This window comes from Oncorhynchus gorbuscha, linkage group LG11 (genome assembly GCF_021184085.1).
Source record: "Oncorhynchus gorbuscha isolate QuinsamMale2020 ecotype Even-year linkage group LG11, OgorEven_v1.0, whole genome shotgun sequence".
NCBI classification, from domain to species: Eukaryota; Metazoa; Chordata; class Actinopteri; order Salmoniformes; family Salmonidae; genus Oncorhynchus; species Oncorhynchus gorbuscha.
Genome location: NC_060183.1, coordinates 41,248,732 through 41,269,599, shown reverse-complemented (window position 1 = coordinate 41,269,599; position 20,868 = coordinate 41,248,732). Strand labels below are relative to the sequence as shown.

At 42.1% G+C, this 20,868-nt stretch overlaps 1 protein-coding gene across 2 annotated transcripts in view; it reads right to left on the bottom strand.

Annotated features, from left to right (window-relative positions):
• The window catches only part of LOC124048647 (aryl hydrocarbon receptor-like), a 70,944-nt gene that overhangs the window by 37,029 nt on the left and 13,047 nt on the right, over positions 1–20,868 (bottom strand). The window contains exon 2 of one of the 2 annotated variants that reach the window (XM_046369632.1): positions 12,507–12,697. In XM_046369632.1, coding sequence (XP_046225588.1) covers positions 12,507–12,697 — 191 coding nt within the window. Of the gene's footprint in view, positions 1–12,506; positions 12,698–17,197; positions 19,119–20,868 lie in introns of those variants that run through there. The other variant, XR_006841267.1, reaches the window with a different exon arrangement.

Sequence of the window (20,868 nt, the reverse complement as noted above, 5' to 3'; positions counted from 1 at the left end):
CACTGCCCTGTCATATACTGCCCTGTCCTGTCATATCCTGCCCTGCCCTGTCATATCCTGCCCTGTCCTGTCATATACTGTCCTGTCATATACTGCCCTGTCCTGTCATATACTGTCCTGTTCTCCTTACACTGTCCTGTCATATACTGTCCTGTCCTGTCATATACTGCCCTGTCCTGTCATATACTGCCCTGTTCTCCTACACTGCCCTGTCATATACTGCCCTGTCCTGTCATATACTGTCCTGTCCTGTCATATACTGTCCTGTTCTCCTACTCCTCCTAAATACAATATAGCAAGTAAAACACTGGAATGGTAGTTTTGCAATGGAAGAATGTGCAAAGTAGAAATAAAAATAATGGGGTGCAAAGGAGCAAAATAAATAAATAAATTAAATACAGTTGGGGAAGAGGTAGTTGTTTGGGCTAAATTATAGGTGGGCTATGTACAGGTGCAGTAATCTGTAAGATGCTCTGACAGTTGGTGCTTAAAGCTAGTGAGGGAGATAAGTGTTTCCAGTTTCAGAGATTTTTGCAGTTCGTTCCAGTCACTGGCAGCAGAGAACTGGAAGGAGAGGCGGCCAAAGAAAGAATTGGTTTTGGGGGTGACCAGAGAGATATACCTGCTGGAGCGTGTGCTACAGGTGGGAGATGCTATGGTGACACAGCGAGCTGAGATAAGGGGGGACTTTACCTAGCAGGGTCTTGTAGATGACATGGAGCCAGTGGGTTTGGCGACGAGTATGAAGCGAGGGCCAGCCAACGAGAGCGTACAGGTCGCAATGGTGGGTAGTATATGGGGCTTTGGTGACAAAACGGATTGCACTGTGATAGACTGCATCCAATTTGTTGAGTAGGGTATTGGAGGCTATTTTGTAAATGACATCGCCAAAGTCGAGGATTGGTAGGATGGTCAGTTTTACAAGGGTATGTTTGGCAGCATGAGTGAAGGATGCTTTGTTGCGAAATAGGAAGCCAATTCTAGATTTAACTTTGGATTGGAGATGTTTGATATGGGTCTGGAAGGAGAGTTTACAGTCTAACCAGACACCTAAGTATTTGTAGTTGTCCACGTATTCTAAGTCAGAGCCGGCCAGAGTAGTGATGTTGGACAGGCGGGTAGGTGCAGGTAGCGATCGATTGAAGAGCATGGATTTAGTTTTACTTGTATTTAAGAGCAATTGGAGGCCACGGAAGGAGAGTTGTATGGCATTGAAGCTTGCCTGGAGGGTTGTTAACACAGTGTCCAAAGAAGGGCTGGAAGTATACAGAATGGTGTCGTCTGCGTAGAGGTGGATCAGGGAGTCACCAGCAGCAAGAGCGACCTCATTGATGTATACAGAGAAGAGAGTCGGTCCAAGAATTGAACCCTGTGGCACCCCCATAGAGACTGCCAGAGGTCCGGACAGCAGACCCTCCGATTTGACACACTGAACTCTATCAGAGAAGTAGTTGGTCACCAGGCGAGGCAATCATTTGAGAAACCAAGGCTGTCGAGTCTGTCGATGAGGATGTGGTGGTTGACAGAATCGAAAGCCTTGGCCAGATCAATGAATACGGCTGCACAGTAATGTTTCTTATCGATGGCGGTTAAGATATAGTTTAGGACCTTGAGCGTGGCTGAGGTGCACCCATGACCAGCTCTGAAAACAGATTGCATAGCAGAGAAGGTATGGTGAGATTCAAAATGGTCGGTAATCTGTTTGTTGACTTGGCTTTCGAAGACCTTAGAAAGGCATGGTAGGATAGATATAGGTCTGTAGCAGTTTGGGTCAAGAGTGTCCTCCCCTTTGAAGAGGGGGATGACCGCAGCTGCTTTCCAATCTTTGGGAATCTCAGACGACACGAGAGGTTGAACAGGCTAGTAATAGGGGTGGCAACAATTTCGGCAGATAATTTTAGAAAGAAAGTGTGGGTGGAATGGAATGGTATCAACCACATGGAAACCACGTGTTTTATGTGTTTGATACCATTCCATTGACTCCATTCTCGCCATTATTATGAGCTATCCTCCCCTCAGCAGCCACCACTGCTGTACACACACTGTACACATACTGTACACACTGTACACATACTGTACACACACTGTACATATACTGTACACACTGTACACATACTGTACACACAAACAATCCTGACTTGAAATATTGGCTTGTGCCTGTCTGCAACCAGTTGGTGCTAAACATTGGTAGGCTAAGTAGGTCAAAGACACTTTAATCACTTGGTGTAACAGAGGTAGTACAGTCACCTCCTGGCAGCAGAGGCAGTTGTGACAGACAGTACGCACTAAACTAGAGCATGTAGTTATCAGGAGTTGACTGTTCATCTTAACAATATCCATTCCATTAGAGGATTGTGAACAACTCAACTCAATTCAAAGGGGCTTTTTGGCGTGGGAAACCTATGTAGGCGTTGCCAAAGCAAGTGAAATAAACAAATAAAAATGACAGTGGAAAATGTGGTGTGGTAGGCCAGGGTTAGGTTAATGACTGAACTAACTGGGCCTCAAACCCTGCTCACCCCTCCCCCTTACCCCCTCACCTTTTCTTATCAACAAACACAGGAAAAAGAGGCCTCATGATTAGCCAGGCACGTAGGGATGTGCATCTTTCCCTTTCAAGAAGATTCGATATGCATCTAGATACTTGTTCTGCAATACGATACAGGAATGATACATTTTGGTTTGAAATGATTCAATGCGATTCGGTTTGATTAGAGGAACGAATCGATGCGATTCGGTTTGATGCGATAAGATTTGATGCATTAACAGTTGTTGCATAAACACATACATTTTTCGTTCTAAATTAAAATCTGCTGCTGATGGAGCTCTGAGCTGACTTCTCTCTCTCTCTCTGTGTGTGTGTGTGTGTGTGTGTGTGTGTGTGTGTGTGTGTGTGTGTGTGTGTGTGTGTGTGTGTGTGTGTGTGTGTGTGTGTGTGTGTGTGTGTGTGTGTGTGTGTGTGTGTGTGTGTGTGTGTGTGTGTGCAAATTATGTACAGAGTTTACGAAACATTAGGAACACCTTCCTAATATTGAGTTGCACTCCATTTTGCCTCAGAACAGCCTCAATTCGTCGTGGCATCAAATCGTTGGGACTACAAGGCATCGAAAACGTTCCACAGGGATGCTGCTCCATGTTGGCTGGATGCCTTTGGGTGGTGGACCATTCTTGGTACACAAGGGAAACTGTTGAGCGTGAAAAACCCAACAGCATTGCAGTTCTTGACACAATCAAACCAGTGCATCTGGCACCTTACTACCATACCCCTTTCAAAGGCACTTAAATATTTTGCCTTGTCCATACACCCTCTGAGTGGTACACATACACAATCCATGTCTCAACTGTCTCAAGGCTTAAAAATCCTTCTTTAACCCGTCTCCTCCCCTTCATCTATGCTGATTGAAGTGACATCAATAAGATATTATAACTTTCACCTGGATTCATGTCATGGAAATGTTTTGTACGCTCAGTGTATATGTCTATGGTGGATGTAGTCACCTGAGCTGAGCCATAAGGGAGACTAGTGGGCATCTACCACCCCACTATCATATATTTTTTTGGGGGGGGGGGGCAACGCAGCCTGTTTTTTTTCTCCCCTCACTTTTGATCTGAAATTCACCATCACTTACTTGTCATTTTTTCAGATTAAAATTGTCTGAGCTAGTAATGTGTCGATATTTATCTTTAAAAATGATCTATGACATAGCCAATGAATATAGAGCCTCGAATTTCACCCCCGTTCTCAAAATTGAATGGTTTTGACTGTTCTGAAGTTTCTATGGAGCGCTTCTCCTCCTGCTTGGACCATGTAGTGCCGCTTACAAAAGTGATTGCTGTCCTTGTTTTGAAATGATCAACTTTACCCTGTATATCTAAAAATGACCATATACACTGATTGTTTAAAGCAAAAACACAATTTTCAAATTCAAATTACATTGATTCAAATTACAACAGTGCACAGTTTGACTCGGGGTTGATTGGCATGCAAAAATGACTTGTAGATCAATGACTGTCAACGCAGTTACATGTTTAGTTCATACACTGAAGGAGAGGACAGTCACAAAATATGAGATGTATTTTTGGAAGGTAGAAAGAAATTAATATGAGCACAAAATGTCAGTGAAACGACAATTTGTAACGTTTGAATTGATTTTCTGACCAACGAACGCTAAATTTGTATCGGTTTGGGGTCCCACAGACCGATGCACTCATCTTAAACATTTGAACCTGTGGGGATTCGTTACATCCTTACAGCCAGGCCAAAACACACACAGCTGCACCAACGCTCAGATACACACATCTGACTGGCCCTGGGGGCTGATGACAGCACGACATCAAATAACAAACGTCAATGTAGACAGTGGGCAACAACAACAACATCATCATAAAGGTTCTCTGGATAAGTATGAGCTAAAGCTCCCTGTTGCTATGGGGAGAGGGAGTAACCATGGTAACCAACACTAGGCGATGTGGATAGCCTCACCTGGGGCTTATTCACAAGGGTGCCATGTTTATAGAGTGCTTAGATAGAAATGTGTTATCTAGAACAGACATGGTACTAAGAATAACAAATACTATCAGCTCTATACTGTATATTTCTATCTGCAATGTTTCTGATCTATACATTGGCTTACTTTAAAAGCACAGACCTTTAGTCACCTAAGCATACATCAGTGGCAGTCAGTGCCATTTAAGATGAGGAAGGACGATTAAAAAAAATAAGAGCATGGCCTTATTTCTAATACAGCATATTGGGTGACTGTCATTCATATTCCATTCATCCAGTCGCACATTCAATACCACCTTGAACACTCATGCCTGCATGTAGCTGATCTAGGGTGCAATTCTATTGGACAAATTCATGTACAGTGGGGAGAACAAGTATTTGATACACTGCCAATTTTGCAGGTTTTCCTACTTACAAAGCATGTAGAGGTCTGTAATTTTTGTATCATAGGTACACTTCAACTGTGAGAGACGGAATCTAAAACAAAAATCCAGATAATCACATTGTATGATTTTTAACTAATTAATTTTCATTTTATTGCATGACATAAGTATTTGATCACCTACCAACCAGTAAGAATTCCGGCTCTCACAGACATGTTAGAAGCCCTCTTGTTTTCCACTCATTACCTGTATTAACTGCACCTGTTTGAACTCGTTATCTGTATAAAAGACACCTGTGCACACACTCAATCAAACAGACTCCAACCTCTCCACAATGGCCAAGACCAGAGAGCTGTGTAAGGACATCAGGATAAGGACATCAGGGTGAAATTGTAGACCTGCACACAGCTGGGATGGGCTACAGGACAATAGGCAAGCAGCTTGGTGAGAAGGCAACAACTGTTGGCACAATTATTAGAAAATGGAAGAAGTTCAAGATGACGGTCAATCACGCTCGGTCTGGGGCTCCATGCAAGATCTCACCTCGTGGGGCATCAATGATCACGAGGAAGGTGAGGGATCAGCCCAGAACTACACGGCAGGACCTGGTCAATGACCTGAAGAGAGCTGGTACCACAGTCTCAAAGAAAACCATTAGTAACACACTACGCCGTCATGGATTAAAATCCTGCAGCGCACGCAAGGTCCCCCTGCTCAAGCCAGCGCATGTCCAGGCCCGTCTGAAGTTTGCCAATGACCATCTGGATGATCCAGAGGAGGAATGGGAGAAGGTCATGTGGTCTGATGAGACAAAAATAGAGCTTTTTGGTCTAAACTCCACTCGCCATGTTTGGAGGAAGAAGAAGGATGAGTACAACCCCAAGAACACCATCCCAACCGTTAAGCATGGAGGTGGAAACATCATTTTGATTTGATTGATATACAGATTTTAAAGGATTTATACTTTTACTTTTGATACTTGAATACATTTAAAACCAAAATACTTTTAGACTTTTACTCAAGTAGAATTTCACTGACTGACTTTTTATTAAGGTATCTAAACTTTTAGTCAAGTACTTTTCTCACCACTGCCAGTTTGTCGCGTGCGGCTTTGCAGTAACACATACCACATGGCTATGCAGACACGCTTGTACATTTATTTTGCAATGCTCACGCTTGCAACGTGGCCGATGAAAATTGCATGTTAGACTGGAGACGGATAACAGGTTGTTACAGGATGACATACGGTGGAAAGGATACAGCCGCTCAGCAGAGGGGATTGGAGCAGTGGGGAGATGTATCAGAGAGGCCTGATCTAATGCTCCTCCAGGTGGAGGGATTCAGTCTCTCCTGCACTCTCTCTCTTTCCCGGTCTTTCTCCACCTCAGACCTTTTCACTCTCTCTCCCTCTCGGTCTCTCTCTCAAGTCTCGCCATCTCTCACTATCTTTCAGTGTTCCGATCCTTGATAAAACCATGGCCAGATCATAAGGTGCCATTTCAGATATGTCCATGGACTTAGCCTTTCTCAGTAGGCTGGAAACTTGATTTTCTCTCACACAAGTCATGCATTGATGTCAATGGGAGATTTGAGTGAACGTTTGAGTTGCAGAGTACTTATCTCCAGATAGGATTCTTCCCTCTAACAACACATATAAACTCTACAACACATCCTGCTCTGTGACTGACTAGTTGACTGGGGAAGTAGCTGCATATTTGGCAGCTGTATGTCAGTATCAAGAGACCTAAGTCTCCATACTGTAGCGGTCTGTGTTGTCGGTGGCTACAGTGGAGGTAGAAAGCTGTAGGACTACGACAACCGCTACAGAATATGGCGTCATCATCCCATGTGACTGGTCTGACATGTTGATGTTTGTTAGAGTTTCGCTATCACCTTGACGCTGGAAAGCCCCCCCCCCCCCCCCTCCAGTCCCATCCCATCCACACACACAAACACCCTTGTCAAGAGCCCGCATTTTGTGCCACTGTGCTTCAGAGCTTCTAGGACTCCTCCCCCCCTACCTCCCTCCCCATGTCTCACCCTGCCTCCCCCATGAGCTCCATCAACAGCACTGCTCAGCAGCTTGATAACAGTACCTAAAAGACTTTCGTCATTGTTGGTAATCAGGCCTACTACAGTATGCAGACGACACAACAGTAGTAGGCCTGACACCCAACAATGACGAGACAGCCTACAGGGAGGAGGTGAGGGCCCTGGGAGTGTGGTGCCAGAAAAACAACCTCTCACCCAACGTCAACAAAACAAAGGAGCTGCTTGTGGACTTCAGGAAACAGCAGAGAGAGCACCCCCTATCCACATCGACTGCAGTGGAGAACGTGGAAAGCTTCAAGTTCCTCGGCATCCACCCACACAGACAGTGTGGTAAAGAAGGTGCAACAGCGCCTCTTCAACCTCAGGAGGCTGAAGAAATTTGGCTTGACACCTAAAACCCTCACAAACTTTTACAGATTCACAATAGAGAGCCTCCTGTTGGGCTGTATCACCACCTGGTATGGCAACTGCCCCGACTGCAACCGCAAAACTCTCCAGAGGGTGATGTGGTCTGCCCAACGCATCATTGGGGGCAAACTACCTGCACTCCAGGAAACCTACACCACCCGATGTCACAGGAAGGCCAAAAAGATCATCAAGGACAACAACCACCCGAGCCACTGCATGTCCACCCCGCTATCATCCAGAAGGTGAGGTCAGTACAGGTGCATCAAAGAGACTGAAAAACAGCTTCTATCTCAAGGCCATCAATCAGACTGTTAAATAGCCATCACTAGCACATTAGTGGCTGCTTTCCTAAATGCATAGACTTGAAATCACTGGCCACTTTAATAATTGGAACAATAGTCACTTGAATAATGTTCACATATTTTCCATTACTCATCTCATATGTATATATTGTATTCTGTCCTATTCTACTGTATCTTAGTCTATTCCCCTCTGACATTGCTCGTCCAAATATTTATATTCTTATATATTCCATTCATTCATTTTAGATTGTGAGTATTGTTAGATATTAATGCACTGTTGGAGCTAGAAACACAAGCGTTTCGCTACACCCGCAATTAGAGGTCGCCCGATTAATCGGAATGGCAGATTAATTAGTGCCGATTTCAAGTTTTCATAACAATCGGATTTTTTTTTTTTACACCTTTATTTAATCTTTATTTAACTAGGCAAGTCAGTTAAGAACACATTCTTATTTTCAATGACGGCCTAGGAACGGTGGGTTAACTGCCTCGTTCAGGGGCAGAACGACAGCTTTTCACCTTGTCAGCTCGGGGGGATCCAATCTTACAGTTAACAAGTCCAATGCAATAATGACCTGCCTCTCTCTCGTTGCACTCCACAAGGAGACTTGTGATGCGAATGCAGTAAGCCAAGGTAAGTTGCTAGCTAGCATTAAACGTATCTTATAAAAAACAATGGTTGATAATATTACTATATATTATCTAGCGTGTCCTGCGTTGCATATAATCTGACTGAGCATACAAGTATCTAAGTATCTGACTGAGCGGTGGTAGGCAGAAGCAGGCACGTAAACATTCATTCAAACAGCACTTTCGTGCGTTTTGCCAGCAGCTCTTCATTATGCATCAAGCATTGCGCTGTTTATGACTTCAAGCCTATCAACTCCCGAGATGAGGCTGGTAACCGAAGTGAAATGGCTGGCTAGTTAGCGCGCGCTAATAGCATTTCAAACGTCACTCACTCTGAGCCTGTGGTTGTTTCCTTTGCTCTGCATGGGTAACGCTACTCGAGGGTGGCTGTTGTCATTGTGTTCCTGGTTCGAGCCCAGGGAGGAGTGAGGAGAGGGACGGAAGCTATACTGTTACACTGGCAATACTAAAGTGCCTATAAGAACATCCAACAGTCAAAGTTTAATGAAATACAAATGGTATAGAGGGAAATAGTCCTATAATTCCAATAATAACTACAACCTAAAATTTCTTACCTGTGAATATTGAAGTCTCATGTTAAAAGGAACCACCAGCTTTCATATGTTCTCATGTTCTGAGGAAGGAACTTAAACGTTAGCTTTCTTACATAGCACATATTGCACTTTTACTTTCTTCTCCAACACTTTGTTTTTGCATTACTTAAACCAAATTGAACGTTTCATTATTTATTTGAGGCTAAATTGAATTTATTGATGTATTATATTAAGTTAAAATAAGTGTTCATTCAGTATTGTTGTAATTGTCATTATTACAAATTTTAAAAAATGTAAAAGAATATTGTAAAAATCGGCCGATTAATCGGTATCGGCTTTTTTTGGTCCTCCAATAATCGGTATCAGTGTCGACGTTGAAAAATCATAATCGGTCGACCTCTACCCGCAATAGCATCTGCTAAACACGTGTATGTGACAAATAACATTTGATTTGAACACAGAGAAGAGAGAGAGAGAGAGAGAGAGAGAGAGAGAGAGAGAGAGAGAGAGAGAGAGAGAGAGAGAGAGAGAGAGAGAGAGAGAGAGAGAGAGAGAGAGAGAGAGAGAGAGAGAGAGAGAGAGAGAGAGAGAGAAGAGGTTCTGTGTTTTTTTACACAAAAATCAACTGTAATGGTTGGTCTTGTCCCATCTTGATTACTGTCCGGTAATATGGTCAATGGCAGCAAAGAAAAACCTAGCAAAGCTGCAGCTGGCTCAAAACAGAGCAGCATGCGTTGCCCTTAACCACACACATTCAGGGCGGCAGGTAGCCTAGTGGTTAGTGTTGGGCCAGTAACCGGAAGTTTGCTGGCTCGAATCCCCGAGCTGACAAGATAAAAATCTGTCGTTCTGCTCCTGAACAAGGCTGTTAACTCACTGTTCCCTGGTAGGCCGTCATTGTAAATAACTGACTTGCCTGGTTAAATAAATAACTAACAACAACATGCATGCCAGTCTTTCATGGTTAAGGGTTGACACTAGAGATTAACTGCTTCTCTTGTAATTTTTATGAGAAATATTACTGTGACAAAAATGCCAGATTGTCTGCATAATGAAATAACATTCAGCTCAGATACCCCACAAGACATGCCACCAGGGGTCTCTTCAGACACCCATACATATGCCACCAGCGGTCTCTTCACAGTTCCCAAGTCCAAAACGAATTCCCGGCAATGCTCAGTTTTAAACATAGCCATAATCACACATGGAACTCCCTTCCATCTCCAATTACTCAACCAACAGCAAAATTACATACCATATATCATTTTGTTGTTGTACTGTTTGTATTACTTTTTAGTTGCATTATTTGTATATCATTGTATTTTAAATGTGTGTGACTTTCCTTGTCTATCAGTGTATCAGTGTTAAGTTACTTTTGATGTTTTGTGGACCCCAGGAAGAGTAGCTGCTGCTTCTGCAAAAGCTAACGGGATCCAAACTAACAAGAGAGAGAGAGAGAGAGAGAGAGAAAGAGACGAAGGGTATAGGAAGAAAAACAAAAGGACAGTAGAGAGAAAGCGAGAGAGGAGGAATAAAAAAGAAAGAGTGTGGAGAAAGAAGGGATTGTTTGAGGAGAAAACAACAACCTTCATCCAAATCTGACAAAAAAGAAAAGAAGCCTTCAAAAGTTTAGGCTGACTCTCGTAACAATCCCAAACCAAAATGGCATCTATGTGCCACAGCAGTGGGTTGGGTAAGACTGGGGTCTTTTTCCAAACAAAATGTTATGTCAGTCTAGAGAATATACCATTATTAACATGCTCTATTTTAGTTGCCTCAGTCACATTCTAATGCCTTGATTCCATCCGAAATACGCAGCAAATGTATTTAATACTTTACCCCCCAGATTGGTAAAATGAGTTGTGGTATTGAGTAGAAACTACAATTTAATTACTGAACATGTGTAATGTTGTGTAAGACTATTTACTAAGCGGAGAACATTAAACCTTTTTTAACATTAAACCTGTCTTTCCTAGAGATGAAAGTCTGATTTACAGTTTTACTGCAATATACACTACCAGACAAAAGTTTTAGATCACCTAAAGTTTTATTTATTTATGTTGTACTGTTTTATACATTGTAGAATAATAGTGAAGACATCAAAACTGTGAAATAACACACATCGAATCATATAGTAACCCAAAAAGTGTTAAATACATCAAGATATATTTTATTTTTTAGATTCTTCAAGGTAGCCACCCTTCGCCTTTAACAGCTTTAACACTTGGAATTTCCTCAACCAGCTTCACCTGGAATGCTTTTCCAACAGTCTTGAAGGAGTACTTGTTGAGCACTTGTTGGCTGCTTTCCCTTCACTCTGTGGTCCAACTCCTCCCAAACCATCTCAATTTGGTTGAGGGTGGGGGATTGTGGAGGCCAGGTCATCTGATGCAGCACTACATCACTCTCCTTCTTGGTAAAATAGCCATTACACAGACTGGAGGTGTGTTGGGTCATTGTCCCATTGAAAAACAAATGCTAGTCCCACTAAGCCCAAACCAGATGGGATGGCATATCGCTGCAGAATGCTGTGGTAGCCATGCAGGTTAAGTGTGCCTTGAATTCTAAATCAATCACAGACAGTGTCACCAGCAAAGCACCCACCATAACACCTCCTCCTCTATGCTTTACGATGGGAAATACACATGCAGAGATCATCTGTTCACCCACACCGCGTCTCACAAAGATAAGGCGGTCGGAACCAAGAATCTCAAATTTGAACCCCAGACCAAAGCACAAATTTCCACCGGTCTAATGTCCATTGCTCGTGTTTCTTGGCCCAAGCAAGTTTCTTGGTGTCCTTTAGTAGTGGTTTCTTTGCAGCAATTTGAACATGTTCTCCTCTGAACAGTTGATGTTGAGATGTGTCTGTTACTTGAAACACAGAGTGATGGTTGCTGATAATGGGCCTCTGTACGCCTATGTAGATATTCCATTAAAAAAACAGCCATTTCCAGCTACAATAGTCATTTACAACATGAACAATGTCTACACTGTATTTCAGATCAATTTGATGTTATTTTAATGGACAGAAAAATGTCTTTTCTTTCAAAAACAAGTACATTTCTAAGTGACCCCCAACTTTTGAATGGTAGTGCAGGAGATCAACTTTATTCAGTGAGTTCGACACCTTTTATGAACTAGTCAACACTTGCTGTTCAAACGTCAAACAAAGCATAGTAAATAGCCTATGCACCATGGCTGGCTATGGGCTATAGGAAACACGCAAGAGAAAATAAAGAATGTGCCAGAAAACAGTAATTAGGCTAAGTGGATTTCGGCTCATCATTACCACTTAGAACCCCACAATGGAAGTGTCATAATACCTAGTGGTTAAACAGGGAAATAGTTCCTTCTCGACACCCTCAACTGTTAGTGGCAATGTAGTGATACACACACACATTCCTAGTTGTCTATGGTTGTCTCCACTTCACACTTCTGGCTCACATAAAATAACCTGCTAATGTAATGACTGTAGAGCATGTTCATAGCCTTATTATTTTCCAACAGTGAGTTTAGAGATACATTGTGGTGTGTGTGTGTGTGTGTGTGTGTGTGTGTGTGTGTGTGTGTGTGTGTGTGTGTGTGTGTGTGTGTGTGTGTGTGTGTGTGTGTGTGTGTGTGTGTGTGTGTGTGTGTGTGTGTGTGTGTGCTTCCGTAGTCCACTCACCATGGAAGAATCTCTTGACCTTGAGGTATCCCACACTGAGCCGGAGAACGGACAGTTTGTCCAGCCGACCCCTGACCTCTTGGGAGAAGGGCAGAAGGCCAGTCAGCCGGTCCAGCTCCCCGTTCAGACGGTCCCGGTGACGTTTAGACGGGTTGGTCATCACCACACCGTCCCCTGGAGCAGGGTTCAGACTGGGGACAGGCAGGGGAGGGGAGGGGAGGGGGATATAGGAATTTACTGAACAGAGCTGAACTACTGCAGCTGTTTTTCAGAGGCTTTAGCTCAGAGGGCTAACAGACTGAGGCCAGATACGAGAAGACGAGGGACGATTAGGAATCTACTGAACACAGACTGGAGTAATGCATGTGATTGTCAGAGGCTTTAGCTCGGTGAGCTAACATAATGTTGTGGTGCACAGATGACCCAGGTTCAAAACTAGTCAGTCAGTCATTATTGACATGATCTGGATACCTTGAGGTGATGCCCATCAGCTATTGGGGCCATTCAGGGGAGGAGGAGGTGAAGTATAGTAGATTTGATACCTGGTCAGTCAAACGTATGTTTATGTCATCTGTAGTGTCCCTGTAGTCAACAGCAGGCTGAGATACTGTTTCAGGGCAATTTCTCTCACCAGATAAACAACAAAAGGCGTGTTCACACTGCACCTTAGCCCAGGGCTAACTGGCCCAGCTCAGGAGCTCCAGAATCACAGTGTAGTCAGTGGCACAGGTCAAGAACAACATATAGAATTCTTACCATAACTAAAAAGATTGCAATTTTGAAACTGCAGTAAAAGTGAAGAAACTGCAGTCGACTGTGGGGTTTTGGATGCAGTATTTGCAGCATATTGCAGTTAAACTGCACTCTAACTGCAGTTGTACTGCAGTGTACTGCAGTTATACTGCACTCTGACTGCAATATTTTTTCATAAGGGCACTGTCCAAACACTGCATTTTCACCCAAATTGCATATGCTTGTAATACCTGTGATGCGTTCTGCATGCTATTTTAATAAGTACATTTATACTATTTTCATCCTTCCATCTGAAGACAAAATCCTGACAAAAAACAAAATACTTGAATCAGTGCAAAAATATTGGTTGCTATGGCTAATTATGACAATTTGTTAGTTAATCTATCCTTATGAACCGCATAGCATATCATTACAGCAGTATGTACCGGTAAAATAAACTCAGCAAAAAAAGAAACGTCCTCTCACTGTCAACTGAGTATATTTTCAGCAAACTTAACGTGTAAATATTTGTATGAACATAACAAGATTCAACAACTGAGACATAAACTGAACAAGTACCACAGACATGTGACTAAAATAAATGGAATAATGTGTCCCTGAACAAAGGAGGGGGGGTCAAAATAAAAATAACAGTCAGTATTTGGTGTGGCCACCAGCTGCATTAAGTACTGTAGTGCATCTCCTCCTCATGGACTGTATCCGATTTGCCAGTTCTTGCTGTGAGATGTTACCCCACTCTTCCACCAAGGCACCCAGACATTTCTGGGGGGAATAGCCCTAACCCTCTCCCTTCGATCCAACAGATCCCAGACATGCTTAATGACCATTCCACAGGTGCATGTTCATTAATTGTTTATGGTTCATTGAACAAGCATGGGAAACGGTGTTTAAACCCTTTACAATGAAGACCTGTGAATTTATTTGGATTTTTATGAATTATCTTTGAAAGACAGGGCCCTGAAAAAGGGACATTTCTTTTTTTGCTGAGTTTGTTAGCTAGCTGCCTAACGTTAGCTGGCTACTAATATATCAAATCTTCCAGTATATGAACTATATGCTATTCAACTACCCAACATTTATTGACTTGATTATTCATGTCACTCTTACCTTAGCTACATTTGAATGTACCAGAGCGCAGAATAACTGATGAATTTACAAACACTCAACACCCGATGAATATGGCCAACGTTGGGGGAAAATAACGTAATTCAATTCTTGCCAGCAGCACAGTTAGTCACCAACGTTTTGGATAACATGAAAAAAAGCCTTACCAGCTCTGCTAGGGTGAGTAGAATGGTAAGAGTGAGGATGTGTTATCTTATTTGTGTCTGGAAGTAGCTGGAAAGCTATCCAACTTTAGCATGTTAGTTTGGGTGCTTGACTGCCTTTGTTAGGTCAGAGAGCTTGGATCAACCCTGCTACTTGGCCAGAGCGGGCAGTGTACGCTCTGAACAGTCTGAATTTCCAAAACACCCAAATTCATAAAATGTCTAACTAGTCATTTGTTATGCTAACAAGCTAGCAATAGGCTGCATAGCAACAACATACATTTCCGGTAGACATGCGAAGCTCAACTGAAAGGTTAGCATTTGTTTACAGTATACTAAAATGAACTAATAGTATATAGTGTGAAGTATATACTCATTAAGCATATAGTATATTAGTATGGGTATTCGAACACAGCTTGAGTTTGTGAGTATATTGATAAGATGTGTACATATGTTCTGATTGCAGGTTTGAAACCTGTTATCAACATGTATATTGCAGGGGGTAGTGGAAAAATACCGAAATGTAGTGTGTGGGGCCGTTGGTCATGCGAAAAGTGGAGGGGCAATATTGGCTAAATTTACGACAGGAAAATTATTATATTTAGTGGGGACACAGGCAGAATCGAAAGCGGTTGGTCAACCGTGCCCGTAATTGTTTCTTTGGGGTATTAGGTTGATTGTGGAGGTCTGCACACTGCACACTGTATAGTAATTTAGACTAAGAATGCATTGAGATACCAATCTGTAATTACCACAAGTGATGAGAATAGTTCATGTTGGGAATATAAGATGAATATACTGTTTGTAAATGTACATTTTAACCGTGACGATGGGTGCTAAGTTGAGGGTCTTGAATTTGAGTGATAGACTCAACGTGAAGCATTGAAGACAGTCATTCTAAATGTGGGTTGTATAACATTGATAGTAGAGGTTTTGTTGTACCATGTTATCATAAGTCTAATGTTAAAATGCATTAATATATATGGCTTTCTGGATGATACAGCACAATTGACTTGAGCAGGTTTTAGTATGTTTATAACTATATAAGTGGACTAGCAGTAATGACTAACGTGTTATGGGTTAGATAATGATTCATTGTGCAAAATATATTTGTAGCCGGAGGCTAAGTACATACAGGGACAGAATGTTTGCATAAGAGTGTGCCAAATGATAGGTGACCATTGCTGTACATTCATACCCTAGGGTGAGGTTAACTTGACTATTATAGTGGAGCATCTGAAAGAGCTCAGTGGTGATCTCGCAAAAGAACACCAACCAGACAACGATTGGAATCGGTTTGGATGGGTTATTATTTGGTGTTATGGGAGCTACAATATATTATAGGTTGATTTATGGCATAGTTATTTTTTTTTACAATAATGCTTATTATAGTCGATTCCAACACCTGTTAAGAAATTGTTCAGCAAAGCCATTGAGTTTATTCTTGCCATGTCATTACTGACCCCTGAAGGAAGCACCCAGAACCCTATTTACCTGATTTATTTCCTGTCTGATGAAGACGATGATAATCCATAACACCAAGGTAAAAACATTCAGTTAATAGTGCAGCCTGTCCATGTCCACAGAGGGATGGGGGTTATGTGAATGATGCTCCCAAGGTAGAGTTAAGGCCCTACCATCATGGTGACCCTGTGGCAATATGGACAGTCTCAACGAAGTGATTTCCTTGTGTGTGGTGATAAAGTATGTAGTGATGTTTAAATTCATATGTTCCTTTCCCCTTTCTGAGAGTGAATTGCACTATGTGAAGTGTTGAAACTCAATGACAACGGAAGTAACTTACAATTGTAATGTACTAAGTGTAAGAAAGTCTTTACTCTTTTCCTCATGTTAATGCTTGTTTAATGAAAATGCTTGTAAGTCACTTTCCATAAGGTTGATACTTAGTCTCAAAAGGGAGGAAATGTCATGGAAAATTGATAGAGGAATTTTAAATTCCCTTATGTTTTATTGCCAAAACCAATTTAATTCGCACTCATTTCTAATTCATGATAAGTTGTAAGTTTATCATTTGCATGAATTAGTAAGAGACCAGTCTTAAAAAACAAGTTCAGCATTTATTCTTGATGAGTACTGAATGCTCACACACATTACCACAGGTTATAAACTGAAAATGACGTCAGCGTTCCGTTTCACAAACAGAGGGACCCTCTAATTCTCAAGCCTCCGCGTTATCAGCACGAAGTCAAGGCCAGTCAGCATAAATCAACATTCCCGACCATTTTGGAGATGGCCCGTTCCCACCACCTGGAGATTTGTACAACTGAATGAACTTAAAGAACAGACCTTCATTGTTACTTAACTTCCTGACTACATTATATACAATTGTGAAAGGGAGCAAGAGGGACAGTACATTATAGCATTTGGACTAGTCAGTTTCTGATTGGAATGTATACATAATTAGTCATTTCAAACATATTTTCCTCTATCAATCCTCCCTTTGATCAAATATTATACATTCAATTCTACATCTAGTTTTATTTAATCATAAAAAATGAAAGTATAAACGAACTTATCTAACCTTTTTATAGAGGTTTATCAGATTATCATATGAATAGACAAATAATCAACAAATCAATTATAAATGTTTATCCAACTCTCCACATTTCATTAATCAATTCTAACCTTAACTCCAACTGTTTTTAAATCTACATCAGAATCATAACTCTTCCTTCCAGGATTCTTTTTTGTTTTTCTTTTTACAATCTTCATCAAAAAAACAGTTTAATCATTGAAACAAATTACAATCTAATTCCCCTTCATGTCAACACTATTCTCATCAAACATAAATTCCCCACAAATGACAGATCCGGATTCGTCCACTTCCTCTGTAGACATGCCTCCAGTCCTACACAGGTCAGAATCTGGAATCGGCCCATAACGCACCATCCGTTGGGTCATTGATCTTTCCAGAGTCCTGGAAACAAGGCCTCGCACACAGGGAATTAGACAACAGCCGCATAAAATTAATACAGTCATACAGGTTGATACAGCCCAAAACACCACATTTTTCCATAAATACTGTCTACCCAATTTAGTTCAGAGAAGTATCCACCCCAGAGTTTCTGCCAACCCGTGAGCCAGGGTGGTCAAACCAGCTGAGGCTTCGGGCACTGATTCGTCCGGAGCCGTGCTACCTGGGATGTAAGACATGGTCCTGATTATCACGCCCACTTCCTCCTTTTATCTAATGCAATTCTATTCTGTCAGGTCTTCCAGCTGGTTGCTTCAGTCTGTTCTACAAAACCTTTAACAACACCTTTGGTATTCCTGCTAAAGCGCTGTTGATTACCATAACTATAATTACACACCTCGTGGAATCCCAATGTTATCAATATATACTGTCGTCAAAAGACCCAGATGGAGCATCTCTCTCGTTTTGGCTAACTTCACGTCTTGGTGTTGTATGAGTGTAAAAGGCATTCCTAAATGTACTAGAGCGCATAGCCCAGTCCAATCAGTCGGTAATACCGACCACAAATTCATTCCCCCGCACAACCACCAGATGTCAGCCCTGGCCACCTTCAACATTTTGAAATCTCCAGAGTTCAACCAGCCTGTCAAATCAGACATGGTCTCGTCAGTGATAATATTCTCTGTCTTATTGCAGGTACCAACTTCCCCCACGTATTTCCCGTGTGTACGTTATCTGGCAAAACAGTAATATTCTCCTCTCGTCACGGTAAAGGGAGGAAGTCTTGATTTAAATGGAACCTGGGGATATAAATAGTGTAAATCAATACAGCTATCATTACTTGGCATTCCTGCTTTCATGAACAGCTTTACCATACATGCCATTCCCTTACTATACTTTACCTGGTCCCAAATTGAGTGTATGGGTTTACATAGCCATCCCTTTCAGTGTGAGCTATGACCTGGCTCCACGACTTACACGGTGATTTACACAATTACTTCCCATAGAGTCCCATGGTTCTAGACTGCCAAGGGGTGAATGACCCCAATTGATCTACACAAAATTCTACTGAGAGATCCTTGCCCAATTCCACCCTCACTTCCTTACTATTTTGTTTCAGTGACCTTCAGAGAATCTTAGGTAACATCCCATTTCCCTCATCTAGCACATGAGTCAAATTATCCTCTTTGGCACTTTCCGGGGGATCATGGTGAATCAGGAATATGGCCCCCACAATAAAACAGCTCAGGACAGTCAGTGCACACGTGAAGCCCCACCCTCTCCCTGAGAACATATCAACAGCCAGAGGCCAAGCCATCACTTCTCTTCTATGAACGCTCACAGCTGGGGAAAGGTCAGGTATAGGGAATCTTCAGAAGGAGTTTGACCCCCGTTCCATATGGGTCACGGTTCCTCTCCTTCCCCTGTGACCGCTCGACAGTGGCAGTATGACTCACCCCCTTACAATGTGTGACATGTACCCAGGTAGCTCTTTCGGCTATTCTCACCACGAAGGCAGTCACCAGTAGTACTTGGAATGGTCCCTCCCACCGAGGCTGCTTCCAGTTTTTTTTTCTTCAATGATTGGATCCAGATCCAGTCTCCTGGTTGAATCTCGTGTGCCACCTCCCTCTAATTCTCCTGCTGGGCATAAAACTTTTGACATACGTGTTTGATTAATGAACAACCTCCTCATGTGTCCCACCATACTGCTTTCTATTTCTAATCGCCCTAATTGGGGCATTCTATAGGGTCTACCAAAAACTTTCTCAAATGGAGATAGCCCCTCCCTATCAGGGGTTATTCTAATAGTCATTAACACTATGGGCAGGCATTTTATCCCGTTCATTCCAGTACTTAGGTGTGTTTTCCTTAATCAACCTTTTACCGATCGATTCATGTTCTCGATAAGGCCAGCGCTTTGGGGGTGATAAGAACTATGTTTCTTCATATTTATATCCAATTTCTGACCTATATGCTCAATTACTTCTGGTAATCCAAATCGCGGAATTATCTCCTGACAATGCTCTAGCCACTGTTTCTGCGTCTGCTGAGGATGTAGGAAACACTTCTACCCATTTGGTATATTTATCAATTATTGTTAAACACCACTTCTTGTTTTCACTCCTAGTTAGTACACCGTGAGCAAAAGTTTTTAAAATAGTTAGTTATTCCATATGCTACAAAGTGCTGTTTAACCATTCCTACCATCCCCCCTGTTGATACATGGCTTTGCCCATGTATCAATACAGCAGCATATTTAAACAGTGATTTAGGTAAAACAGGTAGATTCCCTTTATGCCAAATACCTCCTCTATCTACAGCTCCCATTCTGACCCATTTAGAAACTTATTTACCCACTATGTTATCTTTGCTCTTCCTGCACCCCCCTCTAACTTATCTGCTCTCCCACCTTCAAGGTCTCTGCGGTGCGTGGGAGGGCTCCTCTGTATGTTTCTCATGTTTTCCAAATTTGAACTACATGGGAACTACAAACCCATGGACCCTCTTTTAGAAAAAAAAAAAAAAAATGTCTATGAGCGGCTTTTCTCCAAATTCCTTAATCAATCTATCTTAATCCCAACAATAATCCTAACTCCTCATAGATGTCCTATATTCCTGTTAAATATAATACTATTTAAAAACGTATAATCTAATAGATGCTAACCATATTAAAAATCCTTCCTACACTAACAAGCCCTCTCCTTGGGGACCCTCAGTATTCTATCCGACAATAACATGGGTTTAATATGTGTTGCAAAGTGTGGAATAAAACTTTGGTCCTGGAAAACAGAGTAAATCAGAACAAAGCATTCTTATAACCCATCTGGTCCTCTCAGCTATTCTTATCCAGCATCAGGTGGGCACCATGCCACCCTTCACGACAGGGAGAACAAACATACATGGGTCATCCTCAGTCAGTAAATAATACAGGAATTAGGGTCAGAAATCCAGTAACCACCATACCGGTATACTTACCAAACCAGTCTCCCAACCAGGGTGGACAGTCAGACTCCTCTACCCCCGACATGGTCCTCATCTCAGCAGATAGCCCATTTAAGGCCCTTAGATATACTACCATCTGGACTGGTGTTATTAGGGATATACGTACAACATTGTTCACTGAACATTTTGTAGACTCCCCCCTGACTATCAAGAAGCATATTCTAAGCAAGTCCATTCTGTATAAGACAGCCACAAATTGTCCCTACCATCGAAACCAGTCTCCGTGCCTCATTGATCAATAGCTGAATAGTCTAACATTAATTACCTGAATGGGATTTTTAGCATAGTGGTGACAGGTTCGGTCCAGGGGTGATAGAGGAGTGTGTCTGGCCCCGGTCCGTCTGAGACCTCCGGTTTTGGCAGTACCTTAATAGAAAACACACCCACCGTGTCTGTCCCG